At 40.8% G+C, this 20,957-nt stretch overlaps 1 protein-coding gene across 2 annotated transcripts in view; it reads left to right on the top strand.

Moving 5' to 3' along the window:
* CREB5 (cAMP responsive element binding protein 5) overlaps positions 1–20,957 on the top strand; it is a 415,368-nt gene that overhangs the window by 298,281 nt on the left and 96,130 nt on the right. For both annotated transcript variants that reach the window (XM_017881478.1, XM_017881477.1), the window contains exons 6-7: positions 14,657–14,783; positions 20,180–20,290. In XM_017881478.1, coding sequence (XP_017736967.1) covers positions 14,657–14,783; positions 20,180–20,290 — 238 coding nt within the window. The remainder of the gene's footprint in view (positions 1–14,656; positions 14,784–20,179; positions 20,291–20,957) is intronic.

Genomic DNA, 20,957 nt, shown 5'->3' on the forward strand with positions numbered 1-20,957 from the left:
GGAAAGCAAAGTCCAAGAACCAGTAAGGAATTACTCATCTATTTGTGTCCAAATTTAAGGAAAATCTACTTTTAACTGACGTGTTGCTTCCCTGAAATAAATAATAGTTCTGGATCTCTCACTTTAAAGACAGAGTCTCTGTTTCTGCAGTGACACGATCATAGCTCACTGTGTCTTCAAACTCCTGGGCTCAAGTGATCCTCCCACCTTAGCATCCCAAGTAGCTAGTACTACAGGCACCCCACCATGCCTGGCTCATTTTTAAATTTTTTGTAAAGATGAGGTCTTGCTATGTTGCCCAGTCTTGTCTGAAACACCTGGGCTCAAGAGATCCTCCCACCTCAGCCTCCCAAAGCACTGGGATTACAGATGTGAGCCACTGCACCCAGCCGGATTACCCTCTCTTGATCATGTCTACTCATTTAACTTTAGGGTTGAAAAGGTCCTTGAAGATTGTTGGTTCAGCCTTTTATTTTTATTTTTATTTTTTTGTTCATGAAGAAAGGGAAACTCAGAGGCACTGAGGACACAGCCTAAAATCACCAGGTAAAGGACTGGCTGAGCCAGTAGACACTCTTGCTGGTGTATTCATATTCAAAGCCATACCATGCAGGACTCAGTTACTTCACTTTTGTCATTTTATGATCTTCAAGTTGACACATCCTAAGAAAGCACAATTTGGCCTTTCTGTTCTGGTGTGACTAGTTGTCAGGAATCTGAAGAGAAAACCAAGCTATCGACCAGGCGTGGTGGCTCACACCTGTAATCCCAGCACTTTGGGAGGCCAAGGCAGGCGGATCATGAGGTCAGGAGTTCGAGACCAGCCTGGCCAACATGGTGAAACCTCATCTCTACTAAAATACAAAACTAGCTGGGTGTGGGGCAGGCGCCTGTAATCCCAGCTACTCAGGAGGCTGAGGCAGGAGAATTGCTTGAACCCAGGAGGCAGAGGTTGCAGTGAGCCGAGATCACGTGCCACTGCACTCCAGCCTGGGTGACAGAGTGAGACTCTGACTCAAAAAAAAAAAAAAAGAAAACCAAGCTATCATGACAGACCAGTGAAGGGATTTTGGGGGAACACTTACGGCCAGTGAACAAGCATAATGTTTTGCATGTTCTTTAAATGTACTGTCAGTCACTTTCCATTTCTATTTATACTAGGGACTTATTGTCTATAGCTAAAATTGACATTTACTGTGCCCATAACCCTACCACAAATTAAAATCAGACTCCAAGTCCCTCTGGGGAAAATGTTTATTAAGCTGTAGGAAGACATCTGAAATGATACCAAATTACATTTTGAACTTGAAACCCCAAATACCACATTTGTTTGCAAGTAGGAATAGGACTGTCTGAGGAATAACTTCAGAAACTGAGCAAGTCACTCTCTTTGGCGAGATGCAGGGCCACCAGGGAAGGAAAAAGTACCTTAGAAGAAACACTTTATATAAACCCCTGTGTGGCTTTTAAGTAATCATTTAAACCTAAACAAAATATTCTTTAATGAACTTAAAGGAAAAGTAAGCCTTTTAAAATTCCATGCCTTTAACAAACAGACACAGACATTTCAATTGTACTTTTAAACACCCTGAGAAGAGGGTTGAGAGAAATATCAAAATAAAACAGTCTATTAAAATGTAAACCTGGGTTCCAGAGTTTCTCCTGCTAATACAGGCAAAAGTGTGTTAGAGACAAAAAATCTTCAGCCGGGTGCAGTGGCTTGCGCCTGTAATCCCAACACTTTGGGAGGCCGAGGCGGGTGGATCACCAGAGGTCAGGAGTTCGAGACCAGCTTGGCCAATATGGCAAAACCCTGTCTCTACTAAAAATACAAAAAATTAGATGGGCATGGTGATGGTTCCCTGTAATCCCAGCCACTCGGGAAGCTGAGGCAGGAGAATCGCTTGAACCTGGGGGAAAGAGGTTGCAGTGAGCCGAGATTGTGCCATTGCACTTCAGCCTGGGCAACAAGAGTAAAACTCTGTTTCAAAAAATATATGTATCTTTCTAGCACTTTTGCCTTTTAGGATGTGGGTATCTGTGGGTGTTTGTATGTAGCAGGTGTATTTATGTACATAGATTGAACACAATGTCAATCTCAGAACCTAATGATGGAATCAATTTTGTCTGCAGGGAAGCCATACTCAGTGGTGTTTTTGCTTGTGTGTCCAGTCCATGAGTAGCTTGGAAAATAGCAAAGCCAGGTTGAAAAGCTATTTGAGATCCTTGAATGCGAAGTGTAAAGTACCTGCCAAGTATCATTATTATGAGCTTTATTGCTACTATTTTACTAAGTGTTTCAGATTAATATCAATTCTGCTTCATGATAAGTGCTCTTGCAAAGTGGGAGAACTTGAAAGGTAGCTCAGGGAAGGTTGCACAAGAGAGGGCACACAGTTTCCTAGAAACTTCACCCTTCCCCCATACCCTCTGTTCAAGCCAATGGTAGCTTGACTGTCCCTAGAAATCAGGATAGTGTTTCAAGTTATCATAGCCCTTAAAAAGATGCCTGTCATGGATGTGACATAGGGGTATAGCTGCCCGGAAATAAGAGATAGTGGACCATGAGGTAACTTCATTACAGCTTTTAAGAAACCTCTGTGGAGCTCCTATTGTGTGCTAAGCTCATTGTTCTCAAATATTCTCCCTTCAGCCTAGGAGAGAAACTGGTACCCGCTGTAAGAGGTCTGGCATGGAGAGAAAGCCGGCTTCCCCGAGAAGATGATAGGGGATAACTGGGGACTCACAGTAATGGAGGAGACACCCATACCCCTCAAAGAGGCTGGATGTTTCTGGGTCTTTTCCCCAAATGCTTCACCCCCAAATTTAGAACAATATAGCTTTACTTTGTGTTTTAAAATGGTGGTCGTATAAACTATATTTTCTACAGCAGATCACTCATCTCTGAAATAGATTAGGCATTGATCATCTTCAAAGGGCTAAGCACACTCAAAATATTCTCTGAAGTTATCCTCATGCCATACCTGTGACATGGATAATACAGCCATATAGTTTTTGCCAATGAGAAAACAGAGGAGTTAGATGCCTTACTAAGAGCACACACTCCTGGGCAGTGGCAGAGCCAGGAGGCAGCCAACAGCCTATTGCCTGTCAGCCCTACAAGGCTACCTTATTGGATTTCCTGGTTAAGGATGGGAGTCAGCATTATCTCTATCATTTCTGTCAGCCACTCTGTCTGGAATAAGTGAAAATAATAGACCCAATTTAGGACTCCAAGAGGTTTGCCAGTTCTTCCTCCTTCTCCCCAGAAAGCAAGCCAGACAGGGAGAAGTCTATTTTTTAAGAGCCCAGTAAGAGGAAATTTCAAAATCTCTATTAGCCATTTAATTGTTTTACACTATTTGTTCTTGGGAGATATTCTTTTCTAAGTTAAATCCACATGCTGCTGATGTACTGTTACTATTCTGCTTCAGTTGTGTTTGAAAGTAACTGGTGACCATTCTCAGATTATAGTAATTTGCAACTTTGAAGATGATCATCATTATCTGCCAGCCTTCTCTAATGTCTCCCCCATGGGCTAAAGAAGTCTTATTCCCTTTACTTTTCCCGTTAAGTCTTCGCTTCTGGCTTTTTAGTATTTTCTTATGCTTCTCTGGAACTTTCTCCAAATTCTCCACACATCCCCCTTCTCCCCATGATGCCTGACAAGGATCTCTTTGGGAATCCTCACTCTGTTCCCAGGGTTTTTCGTGATTTGATCATAGCGGTGATTGAGATAGAGCCTGAAGCTCCCTGTTAGGATGTAACCCAGTGAAGAGTTTGCTCAGCCTTGTTAGGCAATGCCCCTTTCCTTGTTTGCGTTTCCTTAGAGAATAAGTGATCCTCTCAGCATGATATCACTTTATCATTAAGAATAGAACTTGAGAAATCAGGCTTTTAGCAGCCCAAGTTTGCATAGTCCATGCATGTAGTCACAGCTGCTGAAAACCACTCCCTCTGGGCCACCGACACATCCCTTCCCTGCCAATGTATCGTGGAGCTAATAAATTCTAGCCCTGCCTTTTAAAGAGCTGAAATAATCCCGGCGAGTGGCTGGGTGGAGGGTGTCATAAATTTGGTCTCCCAGGAGAGGTATTTGAAAACTGCCTAAGAGACCCTGCCTTGAGATTCGCAAAAGGGTGAAATAAGCACGAGTGAGGGCAGCAGTGAATCGAAGAGCCTTGCAGGAGGCACCGGATAAGCAGAGGCTGCCCGGAAGATCCAACAGATCTTTACAAGAGTTCTGTTTTCATGGAAGTCTCTTGCTGCTGGAGCTATTGTCATTCGGCTTCAAAATTCCGTCATCTGTTTGGAATACAGATATTGGAGGATTGTGCTAGGTGTGGATTCCGCCACAGATTATTCATTAAAATACACTAACCGACAAGCTCAAACCTAAACAGAATTGCTGACTTAGAGCTCAGAATGGGGGTGGGGCTCTCCATGTGGCCCTGAGCTCAGGGAACTCTCTGCCTCTACAGAATACCCAGGCAAGTGTGCCAGTGAATGTTTTCATGAATTATTCATTTATGGTGAATGAATGCAAGCAGCAATCACATGTAAATGACAAGACTCATAATCAGAGGGCTACTTATTTGTCCTTATGAGGCAAGGAGGAATCTTTTTAACAACTCACAACAGAAAGAAATGTAACTGAGAGATGTCTTTCTGAGGATATTTTTTCCCAAATAATCAGATGTACAGCACTTATTTGAGCTGCGTTCAAAATCATCTTTCATTTCATCTTTTGATCTGCATTTACTTGCCTTTTCTAAGTGTAACTTTATGAATAATTGATGCAACTGAGAAGTTATTGGCTTATTGAAAAGCCATCTCTTCATGTCTGTAAGTCTGACCTATGGATAAAGCCAACTGTTCAGGCATTTAGAGTCTTTAATGAAAGGTCTTTATAAAAAGCTTTTCGCTCTTTGTAAGGGAAAAAAATCAGATTTTGAAGATGGATTTTTTTTTTTTTTTTTTTGACAATAGTACATTAGAAACCAATCCAGCCATGTTTTTGGTTAATAAATGAATCAAGCTGACTGCATGACTAATTCAGATTAATGGTGCAGAAATCAGTCACTAAAGAAGCCAAAAAGAGGTTGCTTTAATAGTCTTAACAGAATGATCATAAATTCGGATCTCCCCTCCTATTACTGCTTTCTGTGTTTAAAACGCTTGAAAGCCCTAGTAAACATCTCTTCCGCCTAAGTAGATGCAGTGTATATGCTATAAAACAAGGCAAAGGCTCCAGCAGGATGCAGATCTGTTAGCTGTATTATGTTTTATTACTACCATTGGCTTTCGTGAAGCCAGGCTTTTCTTACAAAAAAAAGAAGAAGAAATTATTTCCAAAACAACAGATACTATATCCATAAAATAAAGGCATCAGTAGTACCAAATTGATAAAAAGGAGGCCCAAATTTACCTCGTGTGGTAAAGTTAATTTCCAACACCCTGGTGATAATGATCCAAAAGTGCCCTTGTCAATATCAGTAAGTCCATGCAAAGCAGAAATGAGATGTTTAGTTGACCACAGTGTGGGTGTAACTGGTGCCTCCTTGTGCAGAGCTTTGAGCATTCTAAAGTACAACCTTATTGCAGGGCAGGCATCCAATTTTTAAAACATAGTGTAGATTGGAGACAGATGAGTGTTCCTGAATTATCCTTGGCCTTTTCTTATGAAATGCCTAAAATATAATTTCAAGTGGAAATTGATTTAATTGATGTAAAAACAAATGGATCTAGAACTCATCTAAAAGCTTGAGTTTAAGGGGTGCTGATAAAAACTACACATTACCTTTTATGCTTTTCAAGAACAGAAATGAGTTGTACTAAGCTGTTATTGTAAAATGGAGTTTCACTTATGACTTGTAAATCAGTTAATTTATTCTCATTAGTAAGTGAAGATATCTACTAAACATGATTCCTGGACTGTCTGTTGTTAGAGTGATTCTTGATATTTATGTTTTCATTAATAAAAGACATATTTATTAAGCACCTACTAGGTAGCATGTACTCTCTTAAGTTTCAGAAATATCTGCTGTGGTAAACAGGTAGACATAATATCAGACTCAAGAAGTTTGTTGTCTAGTTGGGAGAAGAGACACTTTAAAAAAATTACTCAAAATTAATGAATTGCTAGATGCTATGGTGAGTGCCTGTAGTCCCAGCTACTTGGGAGGCTGAGGCAGAAGGACTTCTTGCTCCCAGGAGTTTTAAGCCCACCTGGGCACCATACCAAGACCCCATCTTTAAAAATTAAACATAAATCATTGATGAATTACAATCAGGAAGCTGAGATGGTACATTCTAAGAGCCTACAGAACACATTTAATTTATCATTATATATACACCAATTGGAAATTTGTAAATAAATTATTAATTAAATGATCTAACTGGCCAAACCAGTTTTCTTTTCTAAAATGAGAGAGTGCACAAAGCCTGACACGTATTTGTTGTTTAATTGATCTCTGATGACTGATTGATTCATTGATTGAATAGTGATCAATGTTCCTAGAGAAATGTACAGGGTATACTGAGAGCACTCGAGAAAGGGCTCCAGTCTGATGTGGTTGCCCAGAGAAGGTGGTGAAGATTACATATATCAGGCTTTGTGGCAGGAAGACAGATGGTGCTTCCATGAAGGTGAAAGGAAATCACTATGGCAGGTATACCAAGCCCAGAGCAAGGAGCGAGAGAGGTAGTCAGAGGCCAGATGGTACAAGGTCTTGGAGCTTATCATGTTGTGTCACAGGGAGGTGGGCTTACTGTTCTCCCTGATAAGCTAGAGCATTCACTGTTTGACAGTGACTGTTTTAGGACAGGATAGGAAGAGGCAGAGAATAGGCTACAGATACAAAGGCAAAATTCTCTTCCTGCACACTCAACATTCTGTGTCACCAAAAGAAAAGCAGATGGGGAAATCCCAGATCTTCCGCCAGCAGCCCTCCCTTGAGCCTAGGAAAGCTTGGAAAGAGAGAATACATGTTTTAATTGAGTCTGCTGGCATTTTGCTGCCTTTTCTAGGACTAAATATTTCTACTTCTTTGTGTCATTTGTTAAAAGGGGAAATATTATATCTGCTGTCTATCTTTAGGAGCTTGATGGTAAGATTTGGTTCAGAGCATGAGCTCATTCACAAAAAAGATACGGGTAATAAGTTGTCTTTTAAAACTATGGGTCAGGCAGCTTTCTTGTGTTCCTAATTCTTGCTTCTGTGTTCCCAATTTTGTCATTGTTTTAGGAAAACAAGATACTGGGAAACTAGTTTTGTTCCATTTTGAGGAAATATTTTTAAGGGCTTTTTCTGAGAAATAATGTGAAGTCATTTTGAAATTCTGTAAAGTTGTGGGTGAGAGAAGTTCATTTGCCTCTGTAGAAGGGTTTGGAAATCTAAAGTTGATGGATTTTTAAAGAAATATCTTACATGCAGCCAGTGTTGGGCATTTTACATTTGTTGGACTGTGGTTCTTTAAAGCTAAAGATTGGTGTTTTAGAGCAAGCCATAATTTTTTGATTGTAGTATGGTGATTAATCTGCTGTTAGATCAACATTTCAGAATAATAATAACAAAAATAACTCAGTATATTCAACAGCTCATTTAGTATCATGAGATAAATATCTCTATCATTTCCATTTTATAGTTGAGGAAACTGAGGCACAGAGAGGACAAGTAATTTGCCCAAGGTCACACAGCTGGTAAGTGACAGAGCTAGGATTCCAACCTTGGTAGTCTGGCCCATGTCCTTCACTTTACACATCACTGCATTTTACAATGTAATTATTACCCGCCAAGAAAGCTAAGTATATTGTCTTTCTATTTAACCTTCTTGATTATTCTAACAGTTTTCTTTCTTTATGAAAATAGACCTGTAATCCCAGCACTTTGGGAGGCCGAGGCAGGCGAATCACTTGAGGTCAAGAGTCCAAGACCAGCCTGGCCAACATGGTGAAACCCCGTCTCTACTAAAAATAGAAAAATTAGCCTGGCATAGTGGTGCATGCCTATAATCCCAGCTATTTTCTGAAATGGAATCTCACTCTGTCACCCAGGCTGGAGTGCCATGGCATGATCTCAGCTCACTGCAGCCTCTGCCTCTTGGGTTCCAGTGACTTGTGCCTCAGCCTCCCGAGTAGCTGGGATGACAGGTGCCCACCATCACATCTGGCTAATTTTTGTATTTTTAGTAGAGATGGGGTTTCACCATGTTGGCCAGACTGGTCTCAAACTCCTGACCTCAAGCAATCCTCCCATCTCGTCCTCCCAAAGTGTTGGGATTACAGGTGTGAACCACTGCACCTGGCCAAAAATAGAAATTTTTAGATTCCACTTTGGAGAAGAATGAGGAAATAAGCATTTTGCATTAGTAATTGCCACCTCTTAAGATTTAAGAGTTTGTATTCCTCTCTTTAGCATTTCAGTCTCCTATCCCAGACCAAAAACAAACAAACAAAACAAAACAAAAAATAGTTTGCCAAATTAGGCTACAAGACTTCATTTAAGAAGTTCCAAAAGAAGCACACATTTAAAACATTTATTTATTTATTTATTTATGATAAAATCTCACTCTGTTGCCCAGGCTGGAGTGCAGTGGCAAGATCTCATCTCACTGCATCCTCGACCTCCCAGTCTCAAGTGATCCTCTCACCTCTGTCTCCCAAGTAGCTGGGACTATGCCTGGTTAGTTTTTGTATTTTTTTTATAGAGATGGGGTTTTGCCATGTTGTCCAGGGTGGTTTCGAACTCCTGAGCTCAAGCCATCCACCCACCTCAGCCTCCCAAAATGGTAGGATTACAGGCATGAGCCACCTCACCTGACCAGAAGCACTATTTCTTTGCATAAGCAAATACAAGTACAATGAGCAAATACTCTTTTTGTGGTCTGTGTGTGAAATTTTGTTTTATTTAAGTGAGAAAGAAGTATGAATCCCATGGAATGTAAAGCCTTTTAATCAACTTCTCTTAATTTTAGGAACACCTTCTATTTGGGGGTTTAGTCGTGTTTTTTTTTTTTTTTTTTTTTTTTTGAGACGAGTCTCGTCTGTCGCCCAGGCTGGAGTGCAGTGGCCGGATCCAGCTCACTGCAAGGGCCCTCCGCCTCCCGGTTCACGCCCATTTCCTGCCTCAGCCTCGTCGAGTAGCTGGGACTACAGGCGCCCGCCAGGTCGCCCGGCTAGTTTTTTGTATTTTTAGTAGAGACGGGGTTTCACCAAGTTAGCCAGGGATGGTCTTGGATCTCCTGACCTCCGTGATCCGCCCGTCTCGGCCTCCCAAAGTGCGGGATTACCAGGCTTGAGCCACCGCGCCCAGCCTATTAGTCGTGTTTTAAATGCAGTTTGATAGAAGAACTAAATTGCTGGGACCGGCTTCATTTTACTGAATGAAGACACTGACCACCTACTGTGTGCCAGATGCTGGGGTTAAGCACTGTGGATGCTGCAGTGAGCAGTGCATGATACCCTTATCATGATGGAAGTCATAATCTAGTTGGATTAAGAACATCTTGTTTTCAAGTCCTGAAATCTGAATTTTAGAGCTTCAAGAGCCTTTGAGATAGCCTATAGGCTTATCTGTTCATTAGATGATGAAATGGAGAGCCTGAAAGTTAAGAGTCTTTTCCCCCAGTCAGTAACTTTAGTAACAATGACATCTGGATATCCTCCTGCTCCCTGAAGCTTTTTGCTTTTTAATTCTATTCTCTACCACGTCCTTACATTATTATTAAATTTTTTTTTCAAGATTTCTTCCATATCTATGGTCTGCTTTTTTTTTTTTTTTTTTTTTTTCGGAGTTAGAGTCTCACTGTGATGCCCAGGTTTTGGAGTGCAGCGGTGTGATCTCAGCTTACTGCCACCTCTACCTCCTGCGCTCAAGTGATCCTCTTACCTCAGCCTCCAAGCACCACCATGCCTGGCTAGTTTCTGTATATTTTTCTTTTTACAGAGACAGAGTTTTTCCATGTTACCTACGCTGGTCTCGAACTCCTGGGCTCAAGTGGTCCACCCAGCTCTGCCTCCCAAAGTTCTGGATTACAGGCATGAGCTGCTGCACCCAGCCTATGGTCTACTTTTGATGCTCATTAAAAGAAAATGGGAAGATCAATATCTTCCCATCTTCTCACTTACCTTTTTTTCATTATTGACCCTCTTTCCTTTGCCTGGTCACATACGTGGCAGATCTGTCTGTCCTGAGAGTGTAACAGATAGTCCTAGTGTGCCACAGATCTTCTGAAGACCTGAGAAAGGAGAGCAGGGTGGAGAGACCCCTGCGCACCTTCCAGACCAAAGCACTGGCCTGACGATAGGCTTACCCCAGGGCAAGGAAGACCTGTAGACACAGTTCTGACTTTTCAGACACCCCTAGACAGGAAAACATCCTTCGGGGGGAAAATGAGGACATGAAATCTCTCACTGCAGTGCCTATCATTCTGCTAAGGACAGTGAAAACACAGTCTGTCATCCTTGACATTTTAATTGAAAGAAAAGCTTACATAGATTTCAACCGTAAGCAGTATGTTTATACAAGTGTAGAAAGAGGAATAATCTGTCAAGTTGGAAAACTCTTAATGCTGCAGGACTCAGTTTAGTAATTGAACAATCCAACATGAGCTCACACATCTTACCTTGTTCCATGCCTCAATAATTTTTAGTAGGAATACTTTACCTAGAGGCATATGGTTATTAAAAGGGAGGCTTGGCCTGCACAAAGTCTGGAATTATTAGCTCATGGCAACAAGCCTGCACTGGAGAAGGACTGTTGGGTCTTTGTTTTCACAACTTTACTGCAATTTGCCATATTATTTTCAGAGTCTAACTGATGTGTTGTTTGGGAAGTTTTGTTTTGTTTTGTTTTACAGGAAGAAAATGTAATTTCATGTGGATGAGTGAATTCTCACGTTAGCAGTATTACAGGATTTTACTACTTTATAGAAAGTCCAGGGAGCAGTGTGAATATCAAAGGAAATGAACTGTGAATTTTTTAGCATAAAAAATCAATAATAACGTAGTTATGGGAGCCATCCAGGTGTGATGGGGGAAGCCCTATGCTGCAAGTTGAGTACAAGCCCCATTCCCATTCATGACCTATGTGACTTTGGGAAAATTTAAATGTCTCTGAATTCAGCATACTCCTGATTTAAATGGGAAGAATATGACCTAACTACCTCATTGCATTGTTTCAGGGCACATGAAGTGAGGGACAATAAAATACCTTAAAAAATAAGAAGCGTTATTTGAATGCAATAGAAAAAGTTGTATGCAAGTATAATGTATTAAATAATAATCCTAATTTCAATACACACAAAGGGAATTAGACAATGCAATTATTCCAGTGCCATGCTTACTTTAACGATATGAGCATTCTGGACAAATGATTGTTTCTTGGACCTAGCTACGTAGCTACATGCCTCAGTCTAGTCCTTTATATACCTAGTGATGGGTAGGCACAGGTCATTTTATTTACTTTTTTCAGTTTTTGTAGTTTCAAAAATTCAAGCAAGAAATGGAGAGAAAATTCTGTTGGTTTGGTAGGTGGGGGTTGGGGTAATGATTTATGGAATCTGTGTAGAACACTGTAAGCTCAAAATCATTCAGAATCCAAACATACAGAGATCGCAAATAATCCTTTCCCGTCTATACATTACTAATTAGCCTGATCAGTATTATTAGGAAATTATTAGTATAATCCCAAGGGAATCTAGTACCCTGAAAGGCTATCTTAATGAGGAAATACTTGATATTATAAAATCTGATAGGTCTCTACGAAGTGTAGAAATAACTTATCTAATAAGAACACTGAATTAAATGAAACATACCATTCCCAAACTATTTATATAGCTGAGAGTTTTCCATGGTTTCAGGAAGGATAAAAACTCATTTTAAATGTAATTACTTTTGCATCCCCATTCGCGTAAGCATTAAGTTGTTTAATTAATTTTTTTCTCTAATTTTTTAAATTTTTTTTTTTAATGGGCAATCCCCTGAACCAGAATAGGTTCAGAGAGATTCCCTGATTTCTTTTGAAAAGAACACCTCAAAAAAATCCTAATGAACAATATTAGTTTTCGTATGTCCCACTGGAGACAGAATGTAAATGATGATAATATGTTGCCCGTTGTCCCATGAGCATGATATTGCAAACCAACATAATAAAAAAATGTTTTTAGCTGTCTTTGCTATAATACTTTTTACTTGTTCCTAACTGTCTATACTCAAAACATTCCCCTCTGGTGACTAGGAATACAAACATATGGTAAAAGGCTGTATGTGCGTATAGATGTATTGTGTACATCTATTGAGATGGATATATAGATGCATGATTAGCTATATGTTGGGGTCCTCTCAATGAATCTTTCTCATTATGGAGGTAGGAAGTTTGGATTATTTATCTTGGATTTAGAAGAACTGACCATTATTAAACATTACATACTTTGATATTCTACTATTTTCTATTCAGTAAAGTTCCCAGACAAAACATTAAGACTGGAGGATATCAACAAATTTGGTTGACTGAGCCACATCCTATACCGATCTGACTCGGTCTATCCACCTCTGAAGGAGACTTTAAGACCTAGTGAAGGCACAACCTGCCATGGTATTTTGGAGCAATTGAAACCAGCAGTCTTCTAGATCTGTAAAAGCCAAAGAACCTTCACAGGCCCTCTTAGTCCTTATTGTCAATCTATACTCCAGAGGTCCAAGAGTACATGTCAAGAAATACCCAGGGCACTTCATCTGCTTTTCCGAAAGCACTCCTCATTGTTACAAGCTGCTTCCATTAGCTTCTCTGTGTATCTCCTCACATACACATTCTACTAATAAAACTGGGTGTAATTTGTGTGCATCTGCATAACCTCTGTGGAAAGGCTTTATATTCTTTTTTTTTTTTTTTTTTTTTTTTTTTTTTTTTTTTTTTTTTTGAGATGGAGTCTCGCTTTGTGGCCCAGGCTGGAGTGCAGTGGTGGATTCTCAGCTCAATTCTCCTGCCTCAGCCTCTCAAGTAGCTGAGATTACAGACGTGTGCCACCACGCCCAGCTAATTTTTGTGTTTTTAGTAGAGATGGTGTTTCACGATGTTGGCCAGGCTGGTCTCAAACTCTTTATATTCTTTTATATTTTCATATATACACCTTTCTAAACTGATCATAAATCTTGACTGATTAATGACTAATCCTTCTATGATGTGTGACTCTGGTGGTTAGCTCTATTTCCAAAAGAGCTCTTGGGCAAAAAGAGTGGAAAACTTTATCTTCTTTGAAATTGTAATAGGCATGTGAAGGAAGAATATGTTGGCATTCTCTCCCCCACCTCAATCTTCCACTTTTCATGGGAGTCAAAGGAACTCCGGGGAAGCAGCTCCTTCTCCTACTCTGGTTGGGGACACTAGACAGGGTTGTCTTCAGAAGCACAGGAAAGCATTGCCCTACCCAGAAACATCTCTGTCTGCAACCTTTGCCCAGCACTTAGCACGAGGGAGCCTCTCTCTCTCTTTCTCTCTCTCTCTCTCTCTCTCTCTCTCTCTCTCTCTCTCTCTCTCTCTCTCTGTGTGTGTGTGTGTGTGTGTGTGTGTGTGTGTGTTGTTCTCTCTCTCTCTTAACAGAATGCATTCATTCTGGAAGCACTAGTTTCTAGCATAACATTCGGGATAAGGTTGTTTAACATGGAAGACTCAGAGGTCCTGGGAAGTTTTTGTTTGTTTGTTTTGTTTTGTTTGTTTGTTGTTAGGTCTTTAATTTAATGATTTCACATTTATACAGCTCCCTAGAGCAAAAGCATGAGGAGATTGAGAATTTATGTGGAGAGGTCACTTGTTTGCCATTTTTAATAAACACAAATAATTCCCTTTTCCCTCAGCTCCACATTCTCTGGCTCATTAAATCAATTTAAGGCCCTTAAAATTTTTTTCTGGTAAATTGAAGCAAAAGCTCAAACTATGTACAATACTCCCCCGAGGAGTGCTTACCCAAGTCTTGTAGGTCAGGCCCAAATCAGTTTCTGTGAAACAGCCTAACACCTCACGTTATTATGAAACGAGAGGCTGGTAATTGGAGGCTAGGCTCCGGACTCGCTCTGAGAAAGGCCAGCTGTGCTGCCGCCCCGGGATCTAGCTTCTTTGGTTTGTTTTTTTCCATTCACGGTGGAGAACGATGAAAGAGTCAAAACAGATTTCTGTGGGGAATTCATGAATGAAGTTTGCTCTGCAAATCCAGAGAGTGAAAGTGTTTCCAGAGCAAAGCCAGGCAGGCTTCCAGGCAGAGGTGTGGGAGAGTGTGGCTAAAATAAATGTACGCAGATCTCAGGCTCTAAGACACTTCAGAGGGCTGAGATTTCTGAGTAAACAAAGAATTTCACCACCAAGTTCCTTTCCTAAGATGCGAGAGTTTAGGAGACTTATTGGCTTGTTTCTATTGAACATCAGTTAGATAACAGAGGTCAGGAAATGAAGTGGAATTTGATATATTAACTAGGAAGCAGCAAAGGAAGCCAGGCTTGTGTTTTATTTGTTATTATTTCCCTAATATCCTCAATTATGTGACTCTCCCATCAGTGGATCTGATCTGCTGCACATGTGACATTGTTGTCCCCGCTGTTCTGGACACTGGGGAAACAGGCCCAGGGCACCAGGAATCATGTTTGTTTTTTTTCTTTGTCCCAGGCCTGTCCCAGGCTCTCTATCTTCTCTGCTACATCTCCACAACAGACAGAGACAGCCCATGCCAGCCTCCATGCCTGGGACCCTGCCCAACCCCACAATGCCAGGATCTTCCGCCGTCTTGATGCCAGTAAGTGTCTCTATGTGTCTCACAATAGCTTGTCACTTGCACTGAGGTTTGCCACTCTTGAAAGGGCAAAGGAAACTCTGAGATCCAAGCTGATGGGAAAGAAGGCGGCTGCTTCTAAATGGAGGGTTGAGCTGTGTGCCAGTTTGCTTTGAGGGCCCAGTTGCCCATCCCCAGGTATTATGTTGGCTTCTCCACCCTTCAGTGCTTTGCGATGAGCTATGGTCCCGTGGTGACAAGTGGGCCTGTGACACCCAGGGAATGGAATTTGTTCAGGGAGATGCTGTTTCGTGTCTATTCCGAAGTCTACAGTTTGGGTTGTATACAGGGTGTCCTTAAATTGCCAGTGAGTGGTCTAACCAGGACTCAGGGTAATAACTGTAATAATAACAATAACAACGACCATACATAATAGCTGCTAACATGCATTTATGCATATCGTGTTCTGTTGTTCTGTTAATCATGCTAGCAGTATTTATTGAGTGTTTACTGTATGCTAGTCACATTCCAAGCACTTTGTCAACACACAAAACAATTCTACAAAGAGGGTGTATTACTGTCCCCACTTTTTGAATGAGGAAAGAAAGGCAAGTAACTTGCTCAGCTGAGAAGCAGAGTGGCTGAGTTTTGAACCCTGGAATTCTGGCTCTAGAGCCCACTCTCTTAACTACTATATGATATGCACACACTCTCTCCTTTCCCTCTCACAACAAACCTGTGAGATAGGCACTGTTACTATGCCTATTTTACAGATAAGGAGACTGAGGTATAGAGAAGCTGAGTAATTTGGCTGGGTTTATAGAGCTAGTAGGTGATGGAGGTAGGACTTAAATCCAGGTACTCTGATTTCTGAGTCTCGACTCATAATCATTATCTAATGACAAACAATAAAAATAATGGATAAGGCCAGGCATGGTGGCTCATGCCTGTAATCCCAGCACTTTGGGAGGCCAAGGCAGGTAGATCACAAGGTCAGGAGATCGAGACCAGCCTGACCAACATGGTGAAACCCCATCTCTACTAAATATACAAAAATTAGCTGGGTGTGGTGGCGTGTACCTGTAGTCCCAGCTACTCAGGAGGCTGAGGCAGGAGAATCACCTGAACCCGTGATGCAGAGGTTACAGTGAGCCAACATCGCGCCCCTGCACTCTAGTCTGGGTGATAGAGTGAGACTCTGTCTCAAAAAACAAAAACAAAAAATAATAATAGATAAACATAGAAGGGAGATACCCAGTTTTCCAGAAGAAACCTTCCACTCCTTCCATGGACCTCTTCCCTGTACCTCTTCTTCATCCTCCCTGGCATTGTGCTTTGGTGAAGTTGGCTGGTGTGTTCACAGGGCCACGGGAGTTCTCAGAAGCCCTAGAGGCACTATAACAACTCAATTAAAATCCTTCTCACAACCATATTAACAACGCCTTGCAAAGCCTTTTAGCATTTTAAGAAATTGTTTCTATTGTTATTTCATTTTATTCTCACAGCAATCCTGTGGGGATGCAGTAGCAGTAATTATTAATATACTCATTTTACAGATGAAAAGCTGAAGAAGAAGTTGAAGGTAGTTGTCTAATATCACACAGCTTGTGAGTGAAGAGTTGTGGCTGGAACGCACATCTCAATTGACACTGAGTAGCTCAGATCATCCCAGGTTGAGCAATTTGCTCATTTATCTAAGTGTAAGCAGGGGAACGGCAAAGGGTCCGCAGACTCAGTCTAGAGAAATGGACTTGCCCACTCTAAATACTGAGCAGTCCAGATTAGAAACAGTCTTCGCAACATTGGGCCAGAGGACAGATCACGTTGGTTGACTTTACCTATGTTGCTATGTTGCTCTCCTTAGACCCCTCTAGGTGAAAGAAAATAGCACCATCAATGCAATTATCCCACATTTTATTCAACCCAACCAATTATGTGAAGACTTCCACCACGAGCTGTTTTCTTTTAGGCTTTAAGTTGTTCCCATCCAAAAATTATTTTTTTTTAGAACTTCCATGCATTGCCCAGAAAAATACCACTGCTGAGACTTTTTTTTTTTTTTTTTAATTTGGCTAAGCTGTGCACCATTCCCAGGGGCAAAGATGAGACACTTAGGCTGAAAAGACCCAGAGAAACCAGTTTCTACCACACCATTTATTCCTACAGCTTGACCTCCTGTTAGTGCTTCAGAGTAGCAGCAAAGGTTCAGCTGCATGGTCAAGAGCTCCCAAACCTGTGACATTGATGTGTACAGCTGCCATGGGAATAGGTGTCAGTTTAGAGCAGCAATGCTCACCTGGGGGGTGATTTTGTCCCCCAGGGGATATGTGGCAATATCTGGAGACTCCATTGGTTGTCACAATCAGGGTCGATGGGAAGGTAGAGGCACCTAGTGGATAGAGGCCAGGGATGCTGCTGAACATCCTGCAATGCACAAGACAGCCCCCATAACGAAGGATTATGTAGCCCAATATTCAACAGGCCTGAGACTGAGAAGCCCTGGTCTTGAGGGACATGAATGTAACAAATAAACGTTAACTTAAGATCTCTAAAAAGCATATCGTAAGAGTTCCAGGCCCTAGAAACCTAGTCCCTTTCTTTCTTATTATCATGTCACCAGTTCTTGTACTATAAATTGGGCATTTCAAACCTGGTCACAGGGGAGCCTCTTCCCCTAGAGTTTCTGCCCTGGAAGACCATGATTCCCTGGGTATAAAAGATAAGACTGTGTCTATAAGTGAGGACAAGAATCTTCACTGATTTGTAATGCCTGCTGCTGGACCACACATTTTATGAAGTCTAGGCGTGAAACAAAATGATGTATTATTTCATCCATTTGCTCATTCATCCATTTCACAAACTTGTTGAGCACCTTCTGTGTGCCAAGTACTGTGCTGGGTGCTGAGGACAGGATGAAGAACAAGGCAGCCATTGCCCTCAAGGAGTTCACTGGGTTGTGATTTCTTATCTTGAAATTCAAATGCTTTAATAATTTGGAAGTGTGAACACACATTTATAATTACAAAACCTCACTGAACTACAGACATGCTAGCTCCTGTTTTCCAGTGTGTGCAGAAGGTGAAATCCTTTACATGGGTATTTTACCTGCAGTGCTAAATGTTGCCCGGTATTCAGCAAAGCCACTCCCATCTTCTGGGCTTTTTATTCTAATCAACTCATTAAAGTCAAGCTCCTGGTGCAGACAGAGCCTAAGTCCAAAGCACCAAATATTTATTTTGAAGAGGCTCTTGCCGACACTCTAGGTCTGTAAGACAACGGTCATGAAGTTGGAAATGTAATTTTTTTAAATAGGTAAATCAGCCTGTTTAAAACTGGCATTTTGTGAATCACAGGTTAGGTAGAGACTATAACTTTTCCAAAAAGTGGGAAGCATTGCTGACTACAATTCCAGAAGCTGTGAGCAGGCTACTCTTACCTCCTTATATAACTAGTAGCTTGGAAGGCTCTGGACAATTATCTGTACTCCCGGAAGATCCTTCTTTGGCAAACTGGAAGCAAAAGTTATTTTGGAATTTGATTTCCCTCTCTGAGAGGGTCACCAGTCGGAATAAGGGGTCAAATACTATTCCAGCTCTCCCATCCACCAGCCTCTGGAAGGGGAGATAAAAGTAACATGAATTTTTTAAAGCAGTGAAACTCTTGAATTCTTCATGATTTACAATTACAGTACATGAATGTACTTAATGGCCCTGAATTTAATGTACCTAATGATACTTTTAAAAGGTTAAAATGGTAATTTTATGTTATTTGTGTTTTACCACAATAAAAATAATTTTAAAAATTAGAGTAGCTGTTCAGAGATTTAGGAGGGGTGCGTGGGAATGAACATTTTATTTTACTGAATTGGCAAGGCCTCAAAAAGTTGTATGGAAATGCTTGGAAATGTACAGAAAATTCACCTTTATTAGGTCCTCTTGAAACAGTTTCACACATCTGTACACTGCCAGATGACTGATCAGCTCATTCAGGCTAAGGTAAGGCTGATGGCTCTTAACTGTCACAGGGAGTAGCCACCAGTCAATTGAGAGAAAGCTTTTAGCTAGCACCTCTACTAACCCACAGATTTATGTCATAATTATACCCCTGCCTCTGGGGCAGACACAACAGAAATTGCAGTCATGGAATTGCAACAAGGGAAGAGACATTCAAGGGTCATTTAGTTCAATGATCCCTATCAAGCTTCACTCTCGTTCATGAGATTTCAGTCCTCCACTCTTTGAACACCTCCAATAGTAAGCAACTCCATATTTTCCAAGACTACCTAGGCTAACTTTAAGCAGAAACCTGGTTTCTTAAAATTACCAATCATTGTTTTCATTTCCATCCGATGGCAAATGGAAACACGCTTGCATTAAAGAATCTATTCTTGTTCCCCTGAGGAAAGTCTAATTCTTTTCTGTGTGATTTTAGTATTAAGTGTACTTGATTTATTCTTATTCTTTTAAAAGTGTTAATTTCCCACCAAATGGAAAATATTATTAATCAAACACACCCTTCCTGGATGGAAGTAGACATTTTGCTGTATTTACTTCTTAATAGGAGCACCCTGGAGATTAAAATGCCAAAACTCGATTCAGGTATTTGAACGATGTTCATTTTAGACACAATGGCAGGCCAGCAGGAAGACAATGTGAGAGTGGCCATTCATGTGAAATACAAAACCCTCGGCCGCTTTCTTCACTTACCCAAAGACTTAGACCTGCTATGAAGCCAGGCCTGAAACTGCGGCTGCATAGATTAACAGGGTAACAAGGAAGAAGAGATGGGCTGGGCAGCACCTCAAATGCCTGGCTGGATCATAATGATTGTGTTTGGGAACCAGGGTGACAGGAAGGCCCACCACCTCTGAGAGTGTTGCTCTTATAACTAATTATTTTGATTGCCCAAAAGATTTATGTTTACTGTATAAAATTTAGAGAGAAAAAAAAGCCATAGATATCCCAAGTTAACCATTTGGTATAGTATTTATCCTTTCATAGTAGGTAAGCTTGGTGATTATATTTAGTGGAGTTACTTGAAATAGATCATTTAGTTTTCCTATAGTTTTTGTATGGATATATTATTCTTTGCATCCATAAAAATAAGCACTATCAGTGGTAGTTGGAGTATATACAAAAGTGGAAATATTTGGTAATCTTATTTGAAAGTGATCTGCCATGACAATGTAGTTCTCTTTGGCCTGGGGCACCGTGTATAGAAGCATGGCTTTGGATGATTCTTTGATGTGCTTGAGTTCAAGGCTCAGGAGGGCATTGCTTACCACACACCAAACCATAGGCCTTCTCAGGATTTCTTCAAAGAAATACTAACTGATCCATTGGACACAAAAAGTGCAGCTTTGTCTAATGACCTAGACTGCCTTTTGCAGTCTTCTAATTCTTTTCTTTCCTTTCTCTTAGATGGAGAGACAAATGTCAGTGAACTCCAGCATCATGGGGATGCAAGGTCCAAATCTCAGCAACCCCTGTGCTTCTCCCCAGGTCCAGCCAATGCATTCAGAAGCCAAAATGGTAAGTAACAGTTATAATCACTCTTTCATTATTCTGTGACTTTTTCTTTTGACTTTTACTCTGACTCCAAAATCTTAGTTAAGCCAGGTAGAGGGTTCTGTCTTTGTTTTGGTGAATGAAAGGCAGTGCAGAGACTGCCTCTCTTTTTTAGGATATTTGTTACAGAGCCTTGGAGTCAGATAATCACGTAACAAGCGTTGGATTGGCATGTGGTGTTAATGAACGTTTAGGAGTTTTGGTAGATCCATACAAGTTGGGGTAGGATATACCCAAGTATGTATATGTTTGCTCAACATGTGAAATAATAAAAATAATACAAAACTACTCATTCTTCAAGGTAGTTACAGTTTCAATGCCACTCTTCCTGTCCCCATATTCATTAAGACAGAAGCTTGATGCTTAAGCACCCACAAAACATGAAAATGTTTTGTGTTTTCTGTTATATTGTCAGAAGTGACATGGATTTGAAAGGATGAGAGCTCTGATTTTCTTGCAACTCTTACTGAAAGGCGTGATTTCAGGTGAAAATCTTCAGTGATTTTTAACATATGATATATGTTTGCAGTAAGGTCAGTCTTTCCAATCACAGATAGAGTTATGCATCTATATTCTACCAAATATTAGCAAAACCAATGCAATACGTGTCTGTCTTTGCAATATGAAGTAA

The sequence above is a fragment of the Rhinopithecus bieti genome, unplaced genomic scaffold, assembly GCF_001698545.2.
Source record: "Rhinopithecus bieti isolate Rb0 unplaced genomic scaffold, ASM169854v2 scaffold_13014, whole genome shotgun sequence".
Taxonomy (NCBI): domain Eukaryota; kingdom Metazoa; phylum Chordata; class Mammalia; order Primates; family Cercopithecidae; genus Rhinopithecus; species Rhinopithecus bieti.